Source organism: Podarcis vaucheri (assembly GCF_965113315.1).
Source record: "Podarcis vaucheri genome assembly, chromosome: 14".
Classification (NCBI taxonomy): Eukaryota; Metazoa; Chordata; class Lepidosauria; order Squamata; family Lacertidae; genus Podarcis; species Podarcis vaucheri.
The window spans coordinates 29346009-29363717 of record NC_138752.1 but is presented as its reverse complement, the minus strand read 5'-3'; the positions used below and the strand labels follow the sequence as shown (position 1 = coordinate 29363717).

Genomic DNA, 17709 nt, shown 5'->3' with positions numbered 1-17709 from the left:
GCGGTCGTCGGGCGGGACTGGCAGCAGCGTCGACTGATCTGGGGAAAGAAGCCCATTACCGGCTTGGCCACAGCGCGAGATGCCATCGCTGCTGATTCTCCCTCGACGGCTCCGACCGCCGGAGCTTATCTGGTGCGGGGAACGGTGGGAGAGGGGGCCTCCATTCATCCTGTCCTAACTGCCGGCCGGCGAGCGGAGGAGGGGATGCCTCGGAGTCTCCCAGCAGCGACGAATCCCGGGACACCCCACCCCCCCGCAACGGGCCATGCCGGGCTCCGCCTGCCTCCTTTCGGAATGGGCGGGGCTACGGAGTGGTTGCCTGGCGACAGTGACGTCCCGTCGAGGGGAGTGGGGAGGAGGAGGAGGAGGAGGAGGAGGAGGAGGAGACAAGGAAGTTCCCGGAGTTTGCTTCAAGTTGTACCGTCGTCGCCATGGGGGCCTCCGGCAGCCGCCTACCCCGAGACCTCCTGGGGGAATACCAGGTACCCACTCCCGCCTCGTCCCTGGGCTGCCTTCGTCCGAGGAGGGGAGGAGACCTATGGACGTCTTCGCTGGGCTCTCTAAACCTTTCTCGCTTGGCGGGGTGGGGGTGGAGCTGAGGAGCAGAAGTTGTGTGTGGGCGTCAGCTCCCCCCCGCCCCCCCAGAGGGCTTCCCTCCAGATGTGGCGGGACTCCAGCTCATCCCTGTTGCCCGTAGATGGTGCAGGCTTCTGGGAGGAGGAGGAGTCCAGCCACGTCTGGAGGGCAGCCCCAGGGCGCGGGGCAGACTGGTGAGGGGGGCATGATGGGACCCCTCCACCCCTCCCTCTTCTCCAGCAGACTAACCTTCTCGCCCTCCTTTCCGCCCTGCCCCGCTTTCCTAGGAGCTGACCTTCTTGACCAAGCAAGAGATCCTGCTGTGAGTATATTCCCCCCCTCCTTCCTGAGGCTTTCTACGGTGCCTGGGTGTGAGCAGTGGGGAGACAGGCTTCCCAACGACCCTGCCATTGCTGAGCAAGCTTGCCTGACTCCCAAGAGCATTTCAGAGGGTCGGAGTAGATGACCCTTGGTGTCCCTTTCCGCCCTGCAGTTCTATGATTTTAAGGTAGCCAAGCCATTTCTACTGGCACAGGGAGGGGCTGGAGATACCAGCAGGGGTTGAACTGGGTGTCCCATCACTGAGCTGCCGTGGCCCTCCCTCTCCCCTGGGAATGCCAAGGTCCAGTCACCTCACCCTGGCCTCAGCCTTGGGTTGACAGGCGGACTTTGCTCAAGGGTTCAGAGGCACCTGCAGCTTCACCGGGAGGGATGTAGCGATGACAGTGGGAATTCCCCAAGCTGAGTGTGGGTAGATAAGTGGGATGGGGAGGGCACTGCCAGGCATAGTGCAGCACAGGGAAAACACCCCCCACCACCACCAAAGAGAGGAGGAGCTGGTGCTGCAGGGCTGATGGAAAGCTGGCGCCAGCTGGGCAGGGCATCCGTCCAGGGAGGAAGGAACTTGGCTGGCATTGCCCGCTGTCTTCTCTTCCAGGGCCCACAAGCGATTCAGTGAACTGCTGCCCAAGGAGGACCGGGATCAGGCTTTCACCACAAGGATCCCCAAGAGCAAGATCTTAATGCTGCCTGAACTGCGGGTATGCTGGGAGGGGAGGGGAACACTGTTTGCCTCTCAGGAGAGGCCCTGGTCAAGGTCTGTACAGGATACATGTTTATTGTTCTGTGACCCGTACAGAAGACTGCAGCTGGGTGCATCCAAGAGCTGTGGCTGGGCTGCACACCCCATCTATTTGCTAGTGAGCCCAATTCATTGTTTTGTTTTTGATATGTAGAGCCCTAAAGGGCCCAGAGCCCACCTCTGAAGGCAGTCTTCTCCCTCCCTGTATTGTCCAGCCTGTGATTTGAGATCTGCCAAGATGGCCATCTTGGGGGTACCATCACCAAACAAGGTCCTGGGTGCTGGGTGCAGGATAGGGCTTTCTCGGTGGTGGCACCCTGGTTGTGGAACAATCACATCCTCCAGTAAGCTGGTGCCTTCCTCTAGGTCTTTTGAGTTTAGACCTGTATAAGAGGGAGCATGAGGGGAGTGATCTTTGTACTATACTGTAAGCTGCAGATTTTTGTCGTTTTTACTGTTGGAACCTGTTCTGAAATCATTTATAATGAAAGTGGGGGTGTAAGTATTGCAAATAAATCTAATCTCTGATAATTGGTTGTGTAGGCTGGAGATGATCACTGGGGGCAGGGGGCATCCAGCGTCACTTGGAGGGTCGAACACATTTCTCCATCCCTCCCATGGGTTGATCTGTAGGGCCAGTTTGCTGGTATGGGTTTAGCCTTCTGTTCCTTTCCACCTGCACTGGCTTTGCATAACACACTGGAGGAAGCTTCTTACAGTCCCCCCTCCCCTCTTTGTGCTTCCAGGCAAACCCCTTCCGGCACCGCATTTGCCACGTCTTCTCTACTACGGATGACAGGGAAGGCGGCCTGTCCTTTGAGGACTTTCTGGACATGCTGAGCGTCTTCAGTGACTCTGCAACGCCAGAGATCAAATCGCATTATGCCTTCCGCATCTTTGGTGAGTTCCAGCCTGGTTGGGGCTTAGTCTGCGACAGAGAAAGTGGAAGCACTTTGTTGGGAGACTTTCTGTGAGCCAAGAGTGCAGCTGCACTGTCTTTGAAAGAGCTGAAATGCAAGAGCCGCGCGGCGATAGGCACACAGTGTGCAAAAGGAGCTTATGGGATTCATAGCCTCAAGACAGGATGGTGCTGGCTTCCCAGCAGCTTAGTCAAAGGATCAGAAAAATTCGAGGATTGATGGCTACCAACAGGCATGGGTGAAGGACCCTCTCTACATCTGGAGGTGGCATATTTCCTTGCTTACCCCATATTAGGAAGGGGTCAGTGGCTTTTATCTCCCTTGCCTGGGCACTGCTGGACTTGATGAGCAATGGGAAACCCTTCTGACCCGTCTACTGCAATTATTAAGTTTGCAGATGACACCACCATAATGGGTTTAATAACAGGTGGAGACAAATCAGTGTATAGAGGGGAGGTCCAAAAAATATCTACATGGTGCCTAGAGAACAACTTGCACCTTAATATCAGCAAGACAAAGGAGATGGTTTGGACTTTCGGAGGAAGAGAGGAGAACTAGCCCCGCTGTACATCGGGGAGGACTGTGTGGAGAGAGTCTCTTCCTTTAAATTCCTAGGAGTTTATCTCAGTGAAGACCTTACTTGGAAAATAAATACAACCCAGGTGGTTAAGAAAGCCCAACGGAGACTCCATCTCCTCAGAGTCTTGCGGAAGAACAATGTCAATCAACATCTGATGATCTCCTTCTACCGGTCAACAATAGAAAGTGTCCTTTCATACTGCATCACGGTGTGGTACGCTGGTTTGACATCATCTGATAGGAAATACCTACAGAGGGTGGTGAATACAGCACAAGATATTATGGGCTGTCCTGTGAATCCGCTGGATGAAATAGCGGAATAACGTTGCCTCAGGAGAGTGAGGGAAATTCTCAGGGATGATTCACAGCCTGGCCAGCACTTTCTTGATCTCCTGCCCTCAGGCAGAAGATATAGAAGCATGATTAGTCGCACCAACAGGGTAAAGAACAGCTTCTATACTTGGGCTGTTAGGCTGCTGAATGAAAAGATAACAACAGGGCAACTGACTTTCGGGTTTGGTAGGTGTGCATCAGTAAACGAGGGGAACTAAGACTAAGAGAGCGGAGTGGGGGGTGCTTGTGTAATCTCACTGTATACAAGTTGTACAAGTAACAATAAAGTATTTCAATTTCAATTCAATTTTCAAATTCAATTTGAAGTAGCCTGGACGGGCCTTTGAGTCCCCCAAGGAGCACTACTAGTATATTAGGTATATTAGGTTTCCACGGTCAGGCAGAGTAATGCTTCTGAATGCCAGTATCTGGAAGCCACAAGAGGGGAGAGGAGAGGGCTCTTGCGCTTGGGTCCTGCTTGTGAGCTTCCGCTTGGGGCACCGGGTTGGCCACTGTGAGAACAGGATGCTGGACAAGATGGGCCATTGGCCTGATGCAGCAGGTTGTTCTTAGGCTCCTGCCTGGGGATGCCGAGGTGGTCGTTTCCACGGAGGCAGGAAGGTGGTCTCTGCCTCTTTGACCCCACACCAGGGATATATGAGAATCCATATTCTTTCAGACTTGGTTGGAATCCCAGCATGGCCAGTGGGTGAGGGATTACCCAGAAGCATATTGAGGGCCACAGGTTTCCCTGGACTGCCCTACATGGCAGGGCTGCTCCCCCCCCCCCGCAGTCCCTTACAGTATCCATTTGTCCCTTCTCAAAAGCAGAGCAGTGGAAAAATCCAGAATATCCTTCAAAGCTTTGCTGAATGTGGCCTGCTTCTTTCTTAGAAGCGAAGCAGGCCTCCCCCCTCAAAATAAAAGGGCCCCTGGGAGCAGGCAAGTTTGGTAAGCTCAGCAAATGCCAACTAATGGTCCATTCTCCTCCCGCACCCCCAGATTTTGATGATGATGGAACTCTTGACAAGAAGGATTTGGAGAACCTGGTGAATTGCCTGACGGGGGAAGGCGAGGACAGCAGGCTGAGTGCCATGGAGATGGACCAGCTCATCCAGAACGTGAGTACCAGCCAAGGTGGGGCTAGTGCTGCTGGGGAGCTGGGTTCGAGTTCTCACCTCTCTCCCTCGGTGGGGTGAAGAGGAAGGTCAGTCCAATCTGGGAACTGCTGCTGCTCTTGTCCCACGAGGCTCCTTTGTTTCCATCAGATCTTGGAGGAGTCCGATATCGACAAAGACGGGACCATCAACCTCTCCGAGTTCCAGCACATAATTTCCCGCTCCCCAGACTTCACCAGGTACCTTCTGCCCTTCCCTTGCTTCACTTGGGGTTTGGCTTGCTCCCAGGCTGACCAGCTACCTCACAGCCAGGGGTGTGTGCATGTGTGAATGCTTCAGGAGCCTGCTCTGGGAGTATTCTGCCTACGAGCTCCTGCAGTCCCAAGTTTGCAAAATCAAACTCATTATTCCTCCTCTCCCCTTTTCTCTCCCAGTTCCTTCAAAATTGTGCTCTGATTCCTCCCTACTTCTCCCTCCTGCTGGAAGATGCCTCTATCTCTCTACAGAGGGAACAAACCACCTCTTTCTAGCCACCCGAGGACAGCTGTGCCAAGGGGAAGATCCTGCCTTGCAACTCCACCCAAGCTCTAGGTCCAGACAGCAACCAGGCTCTTGACAGGGTGGGGTGTCTTCGAGCCTCATCCCCCACACAACTGTTTTTGAGGAGATGGGTCTGGAGCAAGGCATGCTGGGAGCCATGGTCTGTACTCTGACTTCTTGCTTCACTGCAGCCTGGGACAGAAAAGACCCCGGCTGAGTGCTGAGCATGGGACTCTTCTCACCTGCAGCAGGGAAGTCACACTCCAAGGTTTCTATCCTGGGCGACGACGATCCTTATTCCCTGGCGCTGCTGTACCTACACTGACATTCCCACCGACTCCGTGCCTTTGCTGCAGCAGGGACTGCCTCCAACTCTGCCTGTCTCTTTGTGGGCCCTGGACTGGCTTGCGCACCCTGGGAAACGGACAGCAGCTCCTAACGATTGCCCACTCCTTTGCAAACTCTTTCCAGCTTCTCACCTTCCCCACTTGGAGATCAGCTGTTGGGAGACTTGTGATATAGCCCACTTGTGCTGGCCCACTTGTGATATAGGCAGGTTGGGGTGGGGTGTTGGATCTGAATTTTGTGGCCAGTTATTTGAGCTGGCGGAGGGGGCTGGGGTTGGGGGCGCACTTGCAATCCCGAGGCTGGTGGCTGTTTCCGAAAGCCTTAAATCTCCACCCTCTTTTTACAAAACCTGTTGTGATCTTGTTTCTACACTGCTACTAATAAAACTCAGGACCTGGCACCTATAAGTCCCCTGGTCTGCTTTTTTGTTTACCCCCTCAGAGGAGAGAGGACTAAGCCCAGGTTGGCAGAGTGTAAGGAGAAGTGACTGCATCGGCCCCTCGTGACAAGAGTGGGAAAGGCTGCTGGAGCAAGCTCCTCTACTGCCTCCTCCAACAGGGCCCCTGCTCCCTCTGCCTCTTGTTTCCTTCTACCCTTTGATCTTTGCCCCATTCAGAACCACTTCAAGTCATGCAGCCAGAAAGAGACAGGGGGTGGGGAGGTTTGCTGCGCTGCCCACATGGGCAGCAGCAGCAGCCATTCTGCCCGGATTCCCCTGGTGGTAGAGGCTGAGGCTTTGCCCATAGGTATGTGCCACAGCTCCCAGCGCTTCAAGGGGCACACAGGGATGCTGGTGGGACTTGGAGGCTCCAAAGGATACACCCTGCCCCCGGGGCTGCCAGGGAGGGTTGAGAGGCAGGGATCAGGGAGCCTTGGCTGCTGCGAGAAGGCTGGGCAGCGTCGAGAGAGATCAGGCCCAAGCCGTTGTCAAAGGAGACGTCAACTTTTATGTAAAAATAAACACAACCAACACACAAGGCTTGTGCAAGTGCACTTGTGGGAAGCGTGGGGGTGCGCTGGGGCTGCTGTTGCGAGTGACCAAGCCAGGTCCTGCCCTTCCACATACCTGGCCCGGGCAGGAGGCAGCTCTGTGATGGAGCCCAGGCAGAATTCACAGTGGCAGACAGCCAAACCTAGAGTGCGCAAGAGTCAGAAGGGCAGGCCTGGTATCTGTGTTCGGTGTGTGTGTGTCCCTCCCCTCTCACAACATGGCACCTGAGCCCCACTCTCACACTTCCACATACCAAGCAAACACCCTAAACATTCAACAGGTTCTCCCCCTAACCCCACAGAGTTCACGAGAAGCCAGACTCCACCCCATGCACACAACACAACACACCCACCCATTGAGAGAGCTCGCTGGTGCCACTCCTTGGCCCAGAGGGTGCTCTCTTTGGAAGGAAGTGCAGGAACTGGGCAGGCCAAGGACAGGGCCTCCTTCTGCAGCCTCCTTGCAGTCTCTCGTCCTGCCCCAGCCCAGTGGGGCTTGGGTCTGGCTCCTCTGACCTAGGACGATAGCCCGGGCCAAAGTGTCTCCCCTTCTGCCCAGCTGAGCATCCTTGCAGCAGCCAGGGAGCAGGCCACCCCTGCTCAAGGCTTAGGAATGCCCACTCTGCTCTCTGCAGGTTCCGGCCGTTGTTTGCAAGGAGTTCAGGCCAGCGCAGAGACACACAGGTGCCCCAGCGCAGGGCGAGAGGACGCGGCCCAAGTGCCCAACACTGCAGGGCCCCTTCTGTCCGTTCACAGTCCGTAGGGCAGTTCTGGTTTGGGCGGGGGCACCAGGAGCTCCTGGTTCCTCAGAAGGCTCAGCACAGCAGGGTCTGTGGATGCAACAATGCGGCTCATACGACCGAGTCCCGGATCTCGGAGCCAAGGCGCACACGCGGCCGCTGGGCGGGAGTCAAGACCTCCACGACGCTTTCGTGGACGCTGAGCGGGCGTCGGTCGGACTCCGAGAAGGCCACGCTTGGCTGCGCCGCCGGAGCGGCATGCAGAGGTGTGTTGGTCGCGTGGCTGTCGTGGAGGGCCTGGTAGCCCTTGTGGTCTAGGATGGCACTGGGCGCATGGGCCCCGTTGAGGGGCAAGTTCTCCGCGGGAAGCCCCATCTTACGGGGTTTCTTGGGGTGGGCGCTGGTGCACTTGCCCTGCTTGAGGAAGGTCTTCACGGCGTTGCGGTGCCGGTGCAGCACGAAGAGGGTCAGGAGCGTCACGGTGACGGCAAAGGCCACGCACATCACCAGGAACTCCGTCCAGTAGGTCTTGCCCTCCAGCAGAGCCGACATGCTGCTCCCCGCGGCTGCCGCCGAGACGCTCCTGGAGGTGCTGATGGTCTCCAGGGGGTTCTGGAGGGGCACAATCCGGGCTCCAAGCGTGGGCTCGACACGCACACAGTAACTGGCCATCAGCTGCCAGAATCTGCCCTCCTGCGACCAGCAGTCATAGCGTCCTGCCTGGGCTGGGCTGCCCATCAGCACCAGCTCCCCTTTGGGAAGCACCAGGACAGCCGAGGTGTTGATGGCAACCCCATTGTGCAGCCAGTGCCGAGAAGCCAGGTTGGAGAGCTGCGGGCAAGGGAGTGTCTGCACAGCGCTGGAGCCCAAGATCACCACTGCCTGGCACGGAGGCTCTTCTGCAAAGGGGAGAGAAGGGATACCCACCAGTCAGGTCCCGGGTGCCACGGGGAGGCTGCCAGGCAGCTGAGCCCAGGAGACCCTCTTTTGTTCCCAGAGTTCTCAAAGCCCCCATCCCAGCTTTGGTCTTTACCTGTGGCTGAGCGGCTGGGCTGCCCATTGCCCGTCTGGCAAAGCTGGGTGGCATCAGCCCCTTCGATGTCCTGAAGCCAGCTGGGCCTGGTGAGAGATGGAGGCAGCAATGGTGAAGGGAGAGGCAAGGAGGGAGGGGGCAGAGGCCACCCATGGGTTGAGGGGGAGGGGGAGGAAGGAGATGGGCACCCCCACTTAAGCCTGGTGGAAGAAGCACTCACCCTGCATGGGGCCATGAGCGGTCTGGGAGAAGTGGACTGCAGGCCCCTCCGCTCCAGATGCAGAAGGGGTCCCGAGACAGGATGCATTCGGCACAGGTCCGGTACATGCTGCAGTTGGAGAGCGGCACTTGGACGAGCGCAGTGTAGGAGGCAGCGTAAAGGAGGCCCTGCGGGGAGGACAGGAGGAGCTAAGTCAGGCTCGTTCCACAGAGCAGACCCACTGTGCCCCCTGTAGGTCACCTGTCAGAGGGTCTCCAACGGCCACAAGCCAGTCATGCAGCACCTGACCCCTGTGGGCAGAGCAGCTGGCCACCTGGCAACAGAAGCTCTCAAAACCAGCCCTTGTCCTGCCCACTGTGCCTAGCTAAGGGGGTCCCTGCTGGTTCAGAAGTATCTGCCTGAGTCCAGGCTAGCACATAGCAACGCTTCTGGGAAGGAGTGGAGGCAGGATATAGCACAGCTTTCCCTCCAGAGACCCCAGGTGCCCACGTAGATCAAGGCAAGGGTGGATCTACAGCAGCCACTGAGGAGGGAATCCTCGCTTTGAAGCTCAGGGCTGAGTCCTCTTGGAAGGAACACAACCCCCAGACTGGCCACTTCTCTCTCTCGTGGAGACGGCTTCCCTCTTCTGATGAGGATGCTGGCGGGAGTTTCCCAGGATGCCCCTCTGTCTTACCTGGGCAGGGTCCAGAAGCAGCTTGAGGACAGGCTGCCCAGCAGGGAAGAGCTGGATCTCTTCAATGATCTGGACCTGCTGCTCCATCACCACAGCCTTGTGCAGCCAGCCGTCATCTGCAAAGCAGAAAGGGGAACCCAGCGATGAGGGCCAGGGCAAATAGCTGTCTCCCACCTGCCGGCCAGTCCCACACAGAAGAGCTCCATTACCTCCCTCCCTACCTGTCCAGGGCCAGCCACAGAGAACCAAAACCTGCATGTTTGAAGTCTGGAGGTCCCAACCAAGAATGGCTGACAGCCTTCCCAGACATCCAACGGCCTGGTCTCTCTCCTGTTGTTGGGCATCCCTCTTGCTGTTCTGGCTGCTAGGATAGCTGTGCAGCCTTCATTTGCTTCATAAGATGCAAACACATTTCCTCTTACTTTTTAGGAGGGAAAAAGTCTTATAGAGCAAAAAATACGGTATTATATCCAGGAAGTGCAGGTAAGAGGCAGCTAGCACCTTGGAGGGTCCATCCTTCCAGCCACTGCCTGAGGGCCTCCCCCTGCCTCCCTCCTCCCAGCCGCCGCTGCCACCACCCACCTGTGCCCAAGAACAAGACATCGTAGGCCCGGTGCAGGCCTTGGACACGCTGGACGCTGATCTGCTGGTAGCGGGCATGACCCTGCAGGAGGAAGAGTGGCTGGCTCCGAATGGGGCTGCTCATCAGGAAGTGGTCCTTGAGGTAGTTGAGCACCCGGTCAGGCATCTGGAGTGAGGAGGTGATCTTCATCCGCCGGGCCTGGCTGTTAATGCACTGTGGGCAGGGGGATTAAAAGGAAAGAGCCATCTTGAAGCGAAGGGGTACATGGCAGCAGCAGCAGCTTAAGTTGTCCAGCACTGGACTCTGGCAGCCCCTACCCTCTGCAGGATCTCAGGCAAAAGCCGAAGGCAGCCTAGTAGCCTTCAAGGTGGAGGGCAGGCAGACCCACCAGCATCAGTCCCAAGGCCTTCCCGCCCCCAAGCCCATGGAGCTGGTCGCTGGGTGACAGACATACCGCTCCAGGCCGGGGCTCTGGCACAGGGTGGGTGTCCGTATACCACTGTTGGGTCTCCCGGTTGACTTCCTTGTACAGCCCACTGAAGGCTTCCTCCACATCCGCCATGGAGAAGGCACAGACTGCAGCGCCCCCAGCGCCCTTCCTGTCCCTGGGAGAGAGGAGGAAGGAGAAGGAGGATCAAGGATGGGACAGCCGAGAAAGAGGAATGAAAGATTTAAACTACTATAACCTCATTTGTCATTTGATATAATTTTGTTTGATCTACATGCAGGACCTGGTAAAGGCACAGCTGAGAGATGAGGAATTTGCTAAAGAAAAATAGGTGTTAATTAGAGATAAATCTGTAAAATAAACAGCATGTAAAAGGGTAAGAAATGGAAATATCTGAGAGAGTGCAAAGCCAGGTTTTTTTTGGGGGGGGGAAATGTATTGGTTTTAATTTGGCGTTGATGTGTTATGCATTTGAAAAATTAATTGACAATAAATATATAACTGGGGCAGTCAAGGACCCACAGGCATGCAGAAGTAATGGGACATACACCAAGTGCCCTCTGCCAAGGGAACCTGGCAGCCCACAGAGGCAGCCTCCTCTCACTGCTCACCACTGAGAGGTGAAGACCCCGTAGAAGACGGTCTCTGCCAAGCTCTCGCCTGGGGTGAGCACAAACATGTCCTGCAGCACGTTGAAGGGGAAGCCATCCTCGGGGTGTGAGCACAGCAGCTGGGCCTTCAGGAAGGTCGTCCACCGCCTCTGGAGAACCCGCTCACCCCCAACGTCGCCCTGGCAGGGAGAGAAAGGAAGGGAGGGAGGGGTGAGGGGTGGTGCTGTCATGCCAAGTTGCAAGAGCCGGGCCTAGAAAAGCCACAGTGTGGCAGGAAGGACATCTAATGGGCTTTTAATTTTGGACTTGAGACAAGCTTGGTGGAACACGGTTAGACTTGGGGCCAAATGAGATGTGGCTAGATGCAAATTGTACTTCCCTCCCCTCCCCTCCCCACCCACCCACCCACCCACCCAATGGGAAGAGGCAAGTTCCTGCATCCCAGATGCTCACGTCTAGTTTGGTCCCAAGTTGTATTACGTTACAGAGCAGAGGCCCAGGATGCCCAGAAGAATTTTCCCTGGCAGCCTATTTGGAAACACCTGCCTTGTTTTGAGTCCTTTGAGGGTGTAACTGGGTTCACTTTTATTTGTAAGACAGTCTGGGATTACACTTGCAGTAAAGGATGGTGTAGTGGTTAGAGCATGGGTAGGCAAACTAAGGCCCGGGGGCTGGATCTGGCCCAATTGTCTTCTAAATCCAGCCTGCAGACACTCTGGGAATCAACATGTTTTTACATGAGTAGAATGTGTGCTTTTATTTAAAATGCATCTCTGGGTTATTTGTGGAGCACAGGAATTCGTTCATTTTTTAAAAAATATATAGTCCGACCCTCCCACAAGGTCTGAGGACTGGCCCCCTGCTGAAAAAGTTTGCTGACTCCTGGGTTAGAGAGTCAGGAGACCAGGGTTCAAAATCCCCACTTGGCCAAGGTTACTGGGTAACCTTGGGCCCATCACAATCTCTCAGCCTAGCCTCCCTTACAGGGTGGTTGTGGGGATTAAATGAAGAGGAGGAGAAGCATGTAAGCCACCTTGAGCTCCAGGGAGAAGAGGTGGGATTTAAATCCAATAAATAAGAAATGCTTCAATAAAACTTTGAGAGGAACTGGTCGAAACCTGTTGCACATAAAAATCAAGTTCTCCACCTGGACAGAAAGGTGGCTTTTTAATTTTTTTAAGCTCTCCCACACTGAACCCAGCTGGGAGCTCCCAGGTGCCACTTGCTGTTCCTGCTAGTTCCTTGCTGTTCCAAGAGATGGGCACCAGGGGACGCTGCAGGCTCAGAGAAGCAGCAAGGGCAGCAGCATATTGCTAGTTTATTAGTTTATGACCATTCTTCTCCCAGGGAGACACGCTTGTAGAATCTCCTGCCTCAGGCGCCAAAATAACTCGGCCAGCCTTGGGCACAATGAACCTTGACTTAAGCGGGCGGGGAGGACCATTTACTGCTCTGGCTCAGGCAGCAAAATGTCTTGGGCTGGCCCTGGCTCAGCAGAAAGGGAGGTTTCCACCTTCTCCAAACTTTTGCAAAGAGCAAAAAGGGAAAGGGGAAAAAAACATCCCAGTCCCCAAACAGACGAAGCCCTCCTCACCTTGCACACGCGGGCGATGCGTGACACAACAGTGTCTTCAAAGAAGTCAAACTCCTTGCCACTTTCGCTGAAGAAGAAGTAGATCTTGTCGTCGTCCCCCTGGGGGCTGCTGGGCGGGTGGCTCTCTCGCAGGTAGGCCGAGCCCACAAAGAAGGGATCTGTGGCACATAGGAACATGGGAAGCTGCCTTATAGAGAGACAGACCATTGGTCCATCTTGCTCAGCATTACCTACACTGGCGGGCAGCAGCTCTCCAGGGTTTCAGGCAGGAGTCGCTCTGACCCCCTCCCTCCCTGGAGATGCCATTGGGGACCGAACCTGGGACTTTCCGCATGCAAGGCAGATGCTCTGCTGCTGAGCTGCAGCCCTCCTGATGGCAGAGGCAGGCCTTTCTGCAATTGCTCCCTCACCCCATGGATCTGGATCCAAGGAAGAGGCTTGGAGCCCCCCATCCCAGTGGGAGAGTCCAAACCAGAGCTGCAGAGGGTCTAGCCAGTAGAAGACCACCTTGGCTTGAAGAAGGCTCTTGCAAATTCATTCCTGCCTCAAAGACCATGGGAAGGGCCAGTGAAGGTCTTGATGTCCGAGCCATTTGAGGCAATAAACATGCTCCCCATCATCTCACTGAGCAGCAGAGCTTCCCTGGTCACCCATCTCCACGAAGGAGAGGACTATGGATGCCTACTAGCCAAAAGGCTCGGCTCTGCATCCACAGTCAGAGGCAGCCATGCTTCTGAATAGCAGCTGCTGGAAACCGCAGGAGGGGAGAGGGCTATTCTGCTCAGATCCTGCTTGCAGGGTTTCCCTTTGGGGCCTCTGGTTGGATGATTGACTAGATGGGCCTGATCTAGAAGGCTCTTCTCATGTTCTTATGCTACCCCACACACCTTGCAGCCAGTTGAGCGAGTTCTCGGTCTTGATGGCCGGGCGACTGCCGTGACTCCGCAGGATGGTTGGCTCGTTGCCTTGGAAGTTGCTCACGGTCCCCGCATACAGTTCTCCATCTGCCAGAAAGCATCCCCATCAGGGAGACAATCAGAGCCCTTTACCAGACACCCAGGGACAGTCTCCTCTTCTTCAATGCTTTAGAAAAACTTGGCTGGCTCCCCTCTCCCTGCTGCATTGCAGGGGACTGGACTAGTTGACCCTTTGGGTCCCCGTCCCCCCGTCTATGATTCTATGACTCTTCCAGTCCTGGGGGTGGCCCAGGCCCTTCCCTCCTTGGTTCCATGGAATGAAGGGAGGCAGCCACTGGCTATAACCCAGGATCTCCTTACCAACCATGATGGCCGTGGACCTGTATGCAGGATCAAAGGGGCAGCGCCCTTTCCCATCCTCCAGCAACAGCTTCCCGGAGGCCTCTCGCTTCAGGCTGAATTCTGGAATGTTCTAAAGGGGAGGATGGTGCAGTCAGGAAGATGCCAGGAAGTATGTATTTGGGGGTGGTGTTGAGGCAAAACCGTTTGATTTATTATTTTTTAAAAGGTGTGGGGGCTCAAATAGGCCAGGAGACAAGACATAGCCTAACCCTTCCCACTAACCCCAAATAGTAGGGCCTGGGGCTCCCTGAACATGTAGACTCTAACTCTAGGGCCTTCAAGAAGACCCTTGCACAGCCTCCAGGTGCAAATCCTGCCAGAGTCTTGGCCTGTGAGAGCACAGAGCTGTGTTTTCAACACTACAGCAGTAAGCAGCACTGGCTCCTTCCCAGAAAACAGGACTCCATCCAGGGTCTGCCCACAACTGGCAGCTGGAGGCTTCTTCATGAATGAGGCTTGATCCAGTGCGAGAAGGTCCATACAGGACTGGGCCAGGCTGCCCAGGGAGGTGGTGGAAACTCCTGGCAGGACAAACATCTCCAAAAGGCATTTGCTTGATCCTGCTGAAGGGTGCATGGGAGAGTCTCTTGAGATAGCTCAGCCTCTGCTTTGGACTACCACCCTCATCAGCCCCAGCTTGCATGTGACCCAGGGGTTGATGGGGGAACTGCCGCACTGGCTGGGCTGCTGGGAGTTGTAGTTCGAAATACCTAGAGAGCACCAGGCTGGTGAAAGCTGAGCTGGTTGGCCCAACCTGATAGTTCTGATTCTCCAAGGCGAGGGGTCCCATACTGGCAGGAGGGTGTGCCTCCCTCCACAAGCTTACTCACAATGTAGGTGCAGGTAGGGCTGAAGGCGCTGGTCCCACAGGTGTACAGGTGGGTACTGTTCAGCTGCAGCAAGATCTTGATGTAATTGTGACAGTCTCTCTGCAAGGGACAGAAGAGGAAAGCTTTGAGCTCTGACGAACTCAGAATGCCCCCCAGCAATGGAGGGGATGTCTTGAGCGGTTCACAGCTCAATCCAAGGGGCAGAAGGAGCCCTCCTGGCACAGGAAAGGCAGACCCACTTCTGGTAGGGAGGGGGGAGTCACATCCCTGGCACTCACCTGGGGGTCTTTGCCCTTGAAGACACACTGACGCTTCTTCTCCTCCTCAGCCCCCCACAGCAACTGCAAGACAGGAAGAGAGGCGGTGACCAGGGGGCTCAGTCCAGGCACTCCCTTTGCCTCCCTCTAGGGCGGTTTCTAGAATGGCATTTCAGAGCCATCCTTGGCAGGCTGTGAGCCCCAGCAGTGCCCCTCTTGCCCCATTCCCAATGGACCCTTGATTTCTCCACTGGTACTTTCTGGGGCCTCTCAGTGAACCTCATCTGTGGCAGTCTCCTGCCCCAAAAGACAGCTCACCCACTGCAATGGGGGGCCAGCCCAGTGATGTCCAGTGCCAGGGCTGCAGATGCATTAAATGGAAAACCCCAGCATTCTCCTAAAGTGGCCCAAATATTATGCCAAGAGCAGGACCCTGGCATCTAGAGTAACCTCCATGGGGCAGGGCTAAGGGAAGCAGCAGCAGCAGCAGCAGCAGCTGCCCAGTCCTCCTTTGGCACCTGGAAGGCCATGGGGTGCTGACCAGCATTTCCAAACTGTCCTCCTCAATCAAAGGCTGAAGCAGCTTGCTTTTAGAAAGACCACAGGCTCCAAGATCCTCAGGTTGCCAGTTTCTGTGCCTGAACCCAAAGAGTGAAGTTGTGTGTGGCAATGGTTTGGAACCCTCCCAGGCTAGGAACCCTCAGAGGGGGAAGGAGAGGCAGCCTCTGCTGCAAATGTTGAGGACTGGCTCCTTGACTGCGGCCCAAACTGCTTCCAGGATGAGTAGGGACTTGCTGGTCCCATCAGACTGAGAGGTACAACGGAAACAACCAGCCAGTCCGTCAGCCAGTGATGTCCTTCCTGTATATTTCCACTGCACATCTGAACTGGGGGGCTCTAAAGTGGCCAGTGGGTACCCTGCACTTACTTTTTGGTGCTGTGGCCCAGGAGAGAAGGAGGTGGTGTTGAGAGCAAGGAGCCTCTCACGGGCACCTGCGTACAAGGTGCCCCCATCTGGGCTCAGCATCATCGTGGTGTAGTTGGTGATTCCAGGCTCTTCAAAGCGGGTCAAGGGCCGAAGGGGGGAGCCTGGGGGGAAGGGGATAAGAAGAGAGAGATGGCCTTTGAGTGGAAGGTTGAACCCCAGTGTCCCAAGTAGTTCTGCCCCCTCACCAAGCAGAGAACAAAAGCGCAGCCACATTTCAACAACTTATCAAGCATGTCTCTACTGCAACTTCATTTGTCAAAACAAAGCTCAAGGCTATCCTGGTCTGTGACCGTAATAAAGTTCATTCAACAAAGCTCAAGGTAGACATAACAGGTCAGAACACTCCAAAAAGGCATTTGAGTGTTGCAAACAACATTCAGTATTGCAGAATGCCCAAGAGCAGCATTTTGCTCAGGGAATTGGCCACACAAAGACAGAAAAGGTGAATGAGTTTCAATAATCCACCCGAGCAGTAAGGCAGAAGACAGGAGTCCAGCCTTTTCAGGTCATCAAAAGCAGTTACTGGTACTTGCTCCCAGTCTTTTCTACCCACTACAGGTTTTGCAGTTACTTTTCTCTCATGTCCACCTCTGTGCTGATACAGTAATGGCAAGGTTGCAGGTTTGATCCCCATATAGGACAGCTGCATATTCCTTCACTGCAGAGGATTGAACTAGATGATGCTCAGGGTCCCTTCCAACTCTACCATTCTATGGTTCTTGGTGGCGCTCGTGGTGTCGTTGTCTCCACAACAGCCTTGGGCCAGGCAACATTCCCAGAGGCTGTTGTGTGGCACATGCCAAAATCTCCACAACTGGCTTCTGGTTCCGTCTTGCATGTATGATGGAGTTTTATATGGGGGGGGGTGAGGGACAGAAGATGAATGACTCCCCAAGGCAGAGATGTCTGCTGCTCAAAATTCCCCTCCACCTCCACACTTGGGATGACTCTGCCTGTGCTCCTTTCCCCTTCCGCTTCGGAGCAAAGAGGTGGTACCTGACTCTGGGGGAAAGACCCTCCTGCAGGTGGCTTCCAGTCAGGGCTCTTGCTAACAGGAAATGACTCACCTCTGCCTGAGGGTACCTGAAACTGCTGGATGATTCAGCTGCAGTGCAGGATAGGACCCTACTGAGTGGTGGTGGGGGGAACCCTGTGAGTCAACCATTGCCATTCTTGGCCCAACTCCATTTGAACTGGCACACAGCTGAGGCCTCCAGGGCACAGCTTTCAGCCCCAGGACCTCTCATTTTGGAGCGTGAGCCAGAGTTACCATGCTCTGGACACCTAGAGGACTGGCTAGGGAGGCTGGTGGGGTCTGCGTAGCTTCAGCAGAAGGGAGGGAAGGGCAGAGCACCTGGGTGTGGCAGCCATCACAGGGACTCTCCCTGGGAGCTTGCCTGCAGAGTCTGGGAAACAGCCTCGGTGCTGGATTGCGAAGCCCAACCCAGCTGACCTTGGGTGACCTTCTCTGTTGCACAACTCCAGCTCTGCAGCACAGCCTGTTCTGTGTGTTTCAAGCAAGCCTGTGCCTGATTGTTTGCCACTGGACAAGTTCCAGCCCGTTCCTGCTCCTGCTTCACTAAAAGGCTGAAAAGTTCTCCCAGCCCTGCTCTCCTTCATGGGTGGCAACACAGGCCTGGCGTAGGTGAGGGCCGCTGGTGCTCTGGCCCTGCCAAGGGAACCCGGAGCAGCTTTCCAACTTCAGCCCACACGTGGCTCAAAGAGCCACACAGTTTGTTCCCAGCCAGCCATGGGCAACAGCCATCTCCCTGCAGCTCTGTGGACCGTGGCTGAGAAAGGAGGAGCCTCCAGTGCCCTTCTGCTGCTCCTTTGATAGCCGAGGGGCTCTGGGAGTTTGGAAATTCATAGAATCATGGAACTGTAGAGTTGGAAGGGACCCCAAGAGTCATCTAGTTCAACCCTCC

At 55.4% G+C, this 17709-nt stretch overlaps 2 protein-coding genes across 4 annotated transcripts in view; one reads left to right on the top strand and one right to left on the bottom strand.

The window, feature by feature from the left end:
- The first annotated feature begins 349 nt into the window (after positions 1 to 349).
- On the top strand, positions 350 to 5895 carry CIB1 (calcium and integrin binding 1). Its single transcript, XM_082198993.1, has 7 exons — positions 350 to 482; positions 864 to 898; positions 1514 to 1616; positions 2404 to 2557; positions 4492 to 4610; positions 4758 to 4846; positions 5042 to 5895. Exons 1-7 carry the CDS (start codon positions 432 to 434, stop codon positions 5061 to 5063), a joined length of 573 nt encoding a protein of 190 aa, XP_082055119.1. The 5' UTR covers positions 350 to 431; the 3' UTR covers positions 5064 to 5895.
- Positions 5896 to 6419: 524 nt separating this feature from the next.
- SEMA4B (semaphorin 4B) overlaps positions 6420 to 17709 on the bottom strand; it is a 33697-nt gene continuing 22407 nt past the window's right edge. For all 3 annotated transcript variants that reach the window (XM_082198990.1, XM_082198991.1, XM_082198992.1), the window contains 13 exons: positions 15725 to 15885; positions 14818 to 14880; positions 14540 to 14638; positions 13668 to 13779; positions 13278 to 13394; positions 12391 to 12548; positions 10797 to 10975; positions 10192 to 10342; positions 9737 to 9950; positions 9155 to 9270; positions 8479 to 8645; positions 8259 to 8344; positions 6420 to 8124 (listed from right to left, as the gene is read on the bottom strand). In XM_082198990.1, the coding sequence (XP_082055116.1) occupies positions 7337 to 8124; positions 8259 to 8344; positions 8479 to 8645; positions 9155 to 9270; positions 9737 to 9950; positions 10192 to 10342; positions 10797 to 10975; positions 12391 to 12548; positions 13278 to 13394; positions 13668 to 13779; positions 14540 to 14638; positions 14818 to 14880; positions 15725 to 15885 (2411 nt within the window). In that variant the 3' untranslated portion in view covers positions 6420 to 7336. The remainder of the gene's footprint in view (positions 8125 to 8258; positions 8345 to 8478; positions 8646 to 9154; positions 9271 to 9736; positions 9951 to 10191; positions 10343 to 10796; positions 10976 to 12390; positions 12549 to 13277; positions 13395 to 13667; positions 13780 to 14539; positions 14639 to 14817; positions 14881 to 15724; positions 15886 to 17709) is intronic.